At 41.5% G+C, this 8,689-nt stretch overlaps 1 protein-coding gene across 1 annotated transcript in view; it reads left to right on the forward strand.

The window, feature by feature from the left end:
* LOC140599622 (uncharacterized) overlaps positions 1 to 7,297 on the forward strand; it is a 122,379-nt gene extending 115,082 nt beyond the window's left edge. Inside the window, exons 5-6 of the mRNA XM_072762997.1 lie at positions 5,419 to 5,595; positions 6,949 to 7,297. Of these exons, the coding sequence (XP_072619098.1) occupies positions 5,419 to 5,595; positions 6,949 to 7,139 (368 nt within the window). The 3' untranslated portion in view covers positions 7,140 to 7,297. The remainder of the gene's footprint in view (positions 1 to 5,418; positions 5,596 to 6,948) is intronic.
* The last annotated feature ends 1,392 nt before the right edge of the window (positions 7,298 to 8,689 follow it).

Here is an 8,689-nt window from a genome sequence, read left to right on the forward strand (position 1 = left end):
TTCTATGTCACTCACTCGTTCTTCCACCTTGTTAACCCTTGTCATTAGGACTTCTAGTTTGGATTGCATCTCATTCAATTGATTTTTAATTTCTGCCTGATTGGATCTACATTCTGCAGTCATGAAGTCTCTTGAGTCCTTTATGCTTTTTTTCTAGAGCCACCAGTAGCTGTATAATAGTACTTCTGAATTGGCTTTCTGACATTGAATTGTAATCCAGATTTTGTAACTCTGTGGGAGAGAGGACTGTTTGTGATTCTTTCTTTTGAGGTGAGGTTTTCCTTCTAGTCATTTTGCTCAGTGCAGAGTGGCCAAAAATAAGTTGTATTGGGAAAAGGAGAAAAAAAGAGAGAGAGAAAAGGAAAAAAAAGAGAAAAAGAAAAAAGGAAAAAAGAGAAGAAAAAGAGACAGAAAAAGAAAGAAAGGTGAAAAAAAAGGTGGGGGAAGCAATCAGAAATCAAAAAGAAAAAAAAAACACGGGGGAGTATCTTCTGATTCTGTACACTTTAAGTTCCTTGACTTCCCCTGGAACTTGTCCTCTAGCTGGTCTTCTGGGGGAGGGGCCCGTTGTGCTGATTTTCAGGTGTTAGCACTTGGGGGAGCTGCTCTGCCCCCTGCCTGGTGCAGGCCTCAGTGGGGGTTGTTCACCCCGTGAGGCCCCAGGAGGAACAGCCCCAGTGGCTACAGCAGCTCAGGAAACCTGGATTCAGCCCCCGCAGTAGCTCCGGGGCTCTCCGTCTGCAGGGTCTGGAGGCTCCGGGGCGGTGCCGCTGATCTGCTCAGCTCGGGGCAGGAGCGTCCTCGCTGTCCTGGGCCCTCCCGACCTCTGCCTGTCCCGGGGGAGGCCGGATCCTGGGCTGTGTCCCGGCACCCTGTGCTCCGGGGCCTGCGCTGTTGGATTCGCTCCCGCCCCGCAGCCCCCTCCGCGGAGCCGCCGCCCGAGCCCCTCCGAGCTGCTCTGGGTCCCGCCGTGCGCGCTGCAGCCCTTAGGGAGCTCGGCGCATCTCCCGGGGCGCAGGTGCCTGTTAGTGTCCCAGGGAGCCCGAGGGCATCCCCGCCCTCCTGGGTCCTGCTCCACCTCCCTGCGGGCCCCTTTCCGCCCAGGAAGGTTGGTGCAGCTCCTGCTCCTCCGGGACGGGGCTCTCCTGTCCTGGGGACACTCGCCCCGGCCTAAGCCCGGCTCCTCGGGGCCCCTCCCCCTTGGAGGCCTTTTGTTTATTTCTTTTTCCCCGTCTTCCTACCTTGATAGAAGCACAAACTCTTCTCACTGTAGCTTTTCCGCTGTTCTCTCTTTAAATCTCAGGCCGAATTCGTAGATTTTCAGAATGATTTGAAGGTTATCTAGGTAATTTGGGGGGACAGGTGATTTGGGGACCCTACTCTTCTGTCATCTTGCCCGCTCCTGAAATTCATTTTCATTCATTGTTTTCATTTTATTTTGGAGAATTTTTATTTTTTATTTTTATTTTTTTAAAGATTTTATTTATTTATTCATGAGAAAAGAGAGGCAGAGACACAGGCTGAGGGCGAAACAGGCTCCATGCAGGGATCCCAATGTGGGACTTGATCCGGGGACCCCAGGATCATGCCCTGTGCTGAAGGCAGGGGCTAAACTACTGAGCCACCCAGGGATCCCCTATTTTTGAGAATTTTTAAAAAGTTGTATTTATCTATAAGTAACTTCTACACCCAACATGGGGCTGGAACTCATGAACCTAAGAACCAGTGTGTGACTGGTTCATGAACCCAAGAACTGTGCCAGCCCGGCACCCTTATTTTTAAGAATTTTTGTGAATTATAAAATTATCTAATTGCTTACTTTTCTTTAAACTGACTTAGAGTTGTTTTACAGGTTAATTTTAACAATATGTTAGAGGTAGAAAATGCCATATATTCACAATAGATACAATTGACATAAATATACAGATAGAGATATCTTGTCATTATCAATATTTGTGTAGAAGATTTTTGAGATTTGTGTTCGTCCCTGGAAGAAATCTTGAGGCTGAGGTGTTGGGTTTGTCAGGAGAGTCCTTTTGGCAGTTCATATTTTTAAAAAGCCTCTGTTCTTTCTTTTTTTCTCCTTTGGTCTCAGGTGGCCTGGATTTATATTTTAAAGACATGATTATTTTTATAACAAGTGATAGATAAAGAATGTAAGTTCCCCCGTGAGTGACTTTGGTTTTCTAAGGCCAATAATTTAAAAGCCTTTTGAGATAAATAGAGGAGGTTTTGGATTTGGTAAAGGAAGAGGTGAACTATGAATTGCTTCTAGAATTACTTTTCTAGTTTTGCGATGGTTTGTAAAATAAGGACAGTTGCTTTTAATTACACCAAGAATTGAGTTCCAGCCTGAATGTGATATTCAAGGAAGAACATGTAGCTACATATGTTGATTTTTTTAGTTGTATTTGTTTATTTTTTACTTTTAGTTTTCCCTTGACTGATTAAAAGAGTAATGTAGAAGTTTATCAAGAAATCCTTTAGTATCTCACCAACTCTGGTAGGGACCCATCAGGGGCCCTCCTCTAAAGGTAGATAGAACTTTTGTTTATGGTCATGCAAAGACAATTCAGAGGATAACTGGAATGAGGATTGAAATAAAGGAGGGTAGAGGGAAGCAGTAAGATTATGTCAGTCTTACAGTCTTTTGTGCTAGGTATGTCTTATGTCTTTTTAAATTTTTATCACTTTTTTTTTTTTTTTTTTTTTTGCTGTGAGTTTCAGTGAAGTTATTTTTGGAATTTTGAAGTCTTTGCTTTTAAGTACACTTCTTAAGTGACCTTATCTAATTGGAACATTCCTCATAATGGCCATTGTAATTCTGGGTTGTAATTCCCCTGAAGGCTGGCAGCAGTTTGGTAGGACCCTAACTTCAAATGAAGTTTAAACCACATTTCTGTCCAGCTATATCTAGTCATGAATAGGGCATAGCTAACATTTCTATCTGGCCTTATTTGGGGGGACCCCAGCCTGACAGTTACCAAGCCACGTTCTTCAGGACACAAAACAAGCTTGCAGATTTTTATGGCTTCCAGGACCATAGTTCTTAGATACAAAATAAGCCAGTGTATGAGAAGATGGATCACTTAACTCTTTGGATTTTAAAAATCCCCTTCTCTTATTATTTAGTTATTCTTTTTCTTTTTTTTAAGATTTTATTTATTTGAAAGAGAGAGCACAAGATGGGGGAGGAACAAGGGGAGAGGGAGAAACAGACTCCCCACTGAGCAGGGAACACCACGTGGGGCTCAATATCAGAATCCTGGGATCCCTACCCAAGCTGAAGGAAGGGGCTCAACCAACTGAGCCACCCAGGCGCCCCTAGTTACTCCTTTCTTTTACCCAAGCCTTTGCATCATGCACAGAGTAACAGAATCCAGCAGTACTGAGGAGATAGCAGTGTGGATGCCAGCAGTAGCTAAAGAACTAGGGGCTGGGGCAGGATTGAACCAGCACACCTGCCACAGCCATTCCCAACATGGACTCTGAGAACAGAACCAAGGACTGACTGAGCTTGAGAAGTGACAGCAAAGGGGCCAACAGAAGACCCTGTGTGCACCACCAGCAGTCCTCAGAGTGGACTGACCCAGGGGACTATAGTAGGTGGGGCCCTACAGACTGGAACTGGGAAAGGAATTAAGCCAGCAAACCCCACTAAATGACTGAACTAAGGGCTAACAACTGGCACTCTGTTGGTCCCTTTTCTCAATATAGACTGATCATTCACTCTGGCCTGGAGAACCAATTAGATCAGGAGCTTGGAGCAAAGACAGCAGAGCTCCGAGTAGTTACCATAGCCCTCAGAAACTCAAAGACAGTGAACTCAAAAGGGTTTTCAGGGTGCCATGCCTGTGTTTCTCATGTTCCCTGAATCTGTTAGAAACACACAAATTCAACCGAGTAAATCTGAAGGTCTGATTGGCTTCTGTAAACACTATAAATCAGACAGCATCCCATATAATAAGTAGAGAGGAGCTCTGCAGAGCTGCAGGAAAGGAAAGGAGATAATTTTAAAGGCAGAGAGAGGGCATTAGAAGAAGGGATTCTGTATTAGCAAGAAATGCATCGTTTCAGCAAGGTCAGCCTCTAAAAGGGAAGGAGTCTCTCAGGTGATGGCCTCCTCGTGTTGGCCAGAAATTTCCAATTTTTGGCTAGTTCAAGATTTCCTTGCTGAACAGTTGAAACTACAGTTATGTTGGGTATAAAAGCTTGGTTTACTGATGGGGCCTTAATCTAAGTGACTCCATATCTCCATTTTGGGCCTGTGGTTTTCTTTTTTAACAGTAGTTCTATTTTTAATTTTTCTAGGGATTCTGTAAATTGTTGTATACAGTGACTGTGCCGATTTATAGTCCCAACAGAAGTGCACAAAGGTTTCTATTTTTCTACATCCTCAGCAGCATTTGTTATTTCTTGTCTTTTTGATGGAATTCTAATAGGTGTGATGTCATGGGGATTTTGATTTGCATTTTCCTAATGACCAATGATGTTGAACGTTTTTTTGTATACCTGATGACCGTTCTTATATCTTTGGGAAAATGTCCATTTAGGTTTTTGCTTACTTTTTAATTCAGTTTTTTTTCTTTTTGTTTTGTTTTGTTTTTGTTTTTGCAGGTCTTCTTTCCCCATTCTTCAAGGGGCAAAAGCAAATTTTAGAACACATTTTTTTCCTATCCCTTCTCATTGTTTTTATTTACTTTTATTTATTTGTTTTTAGTTGTATACATTTTTAAGTAAGAAATATATGCCCTATGATCTTTATAAGACTGAATTATTCTGCACAAGCAAATGGAAGTAAATCTGTTTTAGGCCTCCATTTTAGCAGTTACCCCTTTGGAGCACCTGGGTGGCTCAGTTGGTTGAGCATCCAACTCTTGATTTTGGGTCTGGTAATGATCTTGGGGTTAGGAGACCAAGCCCTGAATTGGGCTCCACACTCAACAGAGAGTCTGCATAGAATTCTCCCACTCCCTCTGCCCCTCCTCCCACTTGAGCTCTCTCTGTCTCTTTCTAAAATAAATAAATAGATAAATAGATAAAATTATACTTTCAATGACACCTTTCCTGACCACCTTAAGAATTGCAACCACACCCTGTACTTCCTACTCTTTCTATTTCTCTTTCCAGTATTTGTCATTGTCTTACATACCACATATTTTCCTTCTTTCTTTCTTTTCATCTATCTCCCCCACCAGAAAGCAAGCTCTATGAAGGCAGGGATTTTTGTGGCAACTCCTCTGTTGAGTCTCACCTCTAGAACACTGGGGAGGGGTTGTAGGGGAGGGTGAAGAGAGCAGACCCAAGTTCTAAGTCGGCTTTGTGAGCATGGGTATGTTTGCCTGTCTGTGACAAATAGCGAGCCTGTTTTGTTTTGTTTTGTTTTGTTTTGTTTTGTTTTGTTTTGTTTTTAAACAGCTTCCTGGGAGATTAAGATGAATGACTTCGAAGAGAAGGATGTTGATGAATTCAACTCCAATGGTTTTAAGTGCCCAACGTGCTTTGCAGTGATGGAAAGAAAGTGTGACAATGAGCTCAAGTGGTGCACAGCAGATAAGATAAAGTGTGTTGAATTTTCTGGCATCATAAACACAGGTACGTTTCTAGTATGCAATATTGTGTAGATACAGTACAAGTGGTACTCTCTCATAAGCTTAGGGGTATGTGTCCCAAGGTAGGTGTTGAAGAGAAACAAGCTTTTGTCCAAATTTCTTAGAAACAAAGATACTATAGTAGCCTCATGCTGAAAATGTATCTGAGTTTCTCACATTCTATCATTTATTTATAAATTTTTACATGGTTTTATCAACAGTCTCTGCTAGCTTTGAGGAAGTTGGCTCAGCATATTGGATGAACCTTCATCCTCCTCTAACTTCCATTGTTTTCTTTTTAAACATGGGTAATTTGTATTCTCCACTCCACTGGGGTTTTTAATCTTCAGAGTAGAAGCTTTGGAGAAAGGCAATGAGTAAAACATAAACTTGCTTCAGGGAGACTGTAAAGCTTAATTTATTCTACTTGCTTTTAAGAAATCCAACACAAATTCTAAATTGAAAATAAAAATTAGAAATGAATTAGAAGCAGTAGTATAGTTTAGCATGAAGGGCAGGGGGGAGAATTCCAGGAGGGTTGGATTATTTGCATGGTTATTCTTTACCTTCTCACTTTCGCCTGCTGGCTCCGGGAGTTTAGCCTTCTTGGAGTTCATCCTAGGTGTTGAAATTAAAGGGGCTAGTCATGTCAGTTAGTCTCTTAGATACTTATGTTTCTGCTTTCTATAATTTAGGTAGCAGAGTGATTCTTTGCTTTAAAATAGCAATCACTGGGTATGGATATGGCGCCCACCCAGAGGAAGTAAAATGAAATTACGGAGAACATAGAGCTACCGCCATATGTTAGGATGTTTCTAAAGACACTTTGAAAGAGAGGGAAGTCCATCAGAATGATAGCTTTTAAATGGTTATTGTTAATACTTAAAAGAGGACTCAAACCAAGAATAAAAGGACATTAGATTTATGTTTCATCATGGAGGGTACACATAACTGCAACACAGGTACATGCAGCTCCTCACAAAGTCATTTGAAGATTAATAAGAACTAAGGGCTAAGAACAAGTTCTTACTGCATCTGCATTAAATGTCTATAAAGACATGCTAGACCCCCAATTGGTAATATGGTTTGGAAATTTTTTTACTTAAAGAAGGTTTGGAAACTATTAACAATATTTGATTGAGATAGGTTGTGAGAGGATTTAGGCACCTGGAGGCTCTGTGGTTGGAGGACACCACTCCAGCCCATTGTCTCTGCCAGAGACAGTTGTGTTGGATGACACACACAAGTATGGCCTGGCTTACATCTTACTCTAGTCCAGCCTGGGTGGGTCAAAGCTGGTGTATAAGAAAGGAGGAGGAGAATGGCAGTCTTTTTCTTTTTTTTTTTTTTTTTGTAGGTCTTAAAGACATCGCTATTGAAATGAAGAAATGCATACAAGCACACCTATGCAAAGAGACGATAACTTATATGGGTTTTCCAATTGTTAATGGGAGTAAAAGTTGCAGATCAGCCATCAGAAATGGGGCCAGAGTCAGACCCCCAACCCCCATCTTCTTTGTTCTCTTCCTGGAGAAGATGCTTCATTGAGCTCCTGCAAGAGCCCAGCCATCTCCATTTATGGATTAAATGTGGTGCTGTGTGGGTTTTTTGGTTTGGTTTGGTTTGGTTTGGTTTGGTTTGGTTTGTTTTCCTTCATGTCTATTAGTTTCTTGATGAGTAATTAAAGTTGTCTATTTATTTACTCATTCAGCAAGATGTGTCTATTGTGTGCCCAGTCTCACTGGGTGAGGATGAGACTCAATCAGTATTGGCTCCCTGTCTTTGAGAAGATCCAGGGCCTTTAGAGAATGAAGACATGTATAGGTGACATGCTTCAAAAGCAATACAAGAAGTGAGAATAAGAGTGATACTTGTGCCCAAATCGCCCAAAGTGATTGCTCTAGATGCAAAGTAGAAGTGGAAGAGTATGGACTCTATGAGGGAAATCTTAAGATTTTAGATGAATTTTGAGGAGATCTGTATCTGTAGTATTTGGCAGCGTGGATAACGGTGCATTGGAGCCTGGGGTGGGGGAAGTGGGCCTATGCTAACGTGCATCAGCTGAGGTGTTAGGGGGAGTGAGGGAAAGGAAGGTATCAATAAATACATGGTTCTGGCTACAAGTCTCTTCCTGTGAGTGACAGAAGGTGCCACTGTTCCCACCATGCTGGGACACTATTCATCTCAGTCCACTGAAGACATGTTCCAAAGGAAGATTTCTCTCAGTGGTTCTCACCCATGACTGCTCATTACAATCACCTACTGGCTTTATTTTTTTAATTAAAGTTTTTGTTTTTATTCCACTTAGTTAACATACAATGTTATATCAGTTTCAGGTGTACAATATGATTCAACACTTCTGTACATCCCCTATGCTCATCATAAGTGGACTCCTTAATCCCCACACCTGTTTCACCCATCCCCCCCCCCCGCCTCCCTTCTGGTAACCATCAGTTTTCTCTATAGTGAAGAGTCGTTTCTTGCTTTCTCTCTCTCTCTCTTTTCCATTTGCTTGTTTTGTTTCTTAAATTCCACAGATGAATGAAATTACATGACATTTCTTTCTCTGATTTATTTCACTTACCTTTATACTCTTTGCCGCCATCCATGTCATTACAAATGGCAAGATTTCATTCCTTTTTATGGTTGAGTAATATTTCACTGGTCATATACCACCTCTTCTTTACCCATTCATCAATTGATGAGCACTTGGACAGCTTCCATATCTTAGCTATTGTAAATAAAGCTGCTATAAATATAGGGGTGCATGTATCACTTTGAATTAGTATTCTTGTAATCTTTTGGGTAAATACCCAGTAGTGTGATTACTAAATAATAGGTTAGTTCTATTTTTAACTTTTTTGTGAACTCGTTACTGTTTTCCAGAGTGGCTGTACCAGTTTGCATTCCCACCAACAGTGTAAGAGATTTCCCCTTTCTCCACATCCTTGCCAACACCTGTTATTTTCTTGTGCTGTTAATTTTAGTCATTCTGACAGGTGTGATGTGATATTTCATTGTAGTTTTGCTTTGCATTTCCCTGATGGTAAGTGATGCTGAGCATCTTTTCCTGTGTCTGTTGACCATCTAGATTTCTT

This window comes from Vulpes vulpes, chromosome 7, assembly GCF_048418805.1.
Source record: "Vulpes vulpes isolate BD-2025 chromosome 7, VulVul3, whole genome shotgun sequence".
NCBI classification, from domain to species: domain Eukaryota; kingdom Metazoa; phylum Chordata; class Mammalia; order Carnivora; family Canidae; genus Vulpes; species Vulpes vulpes.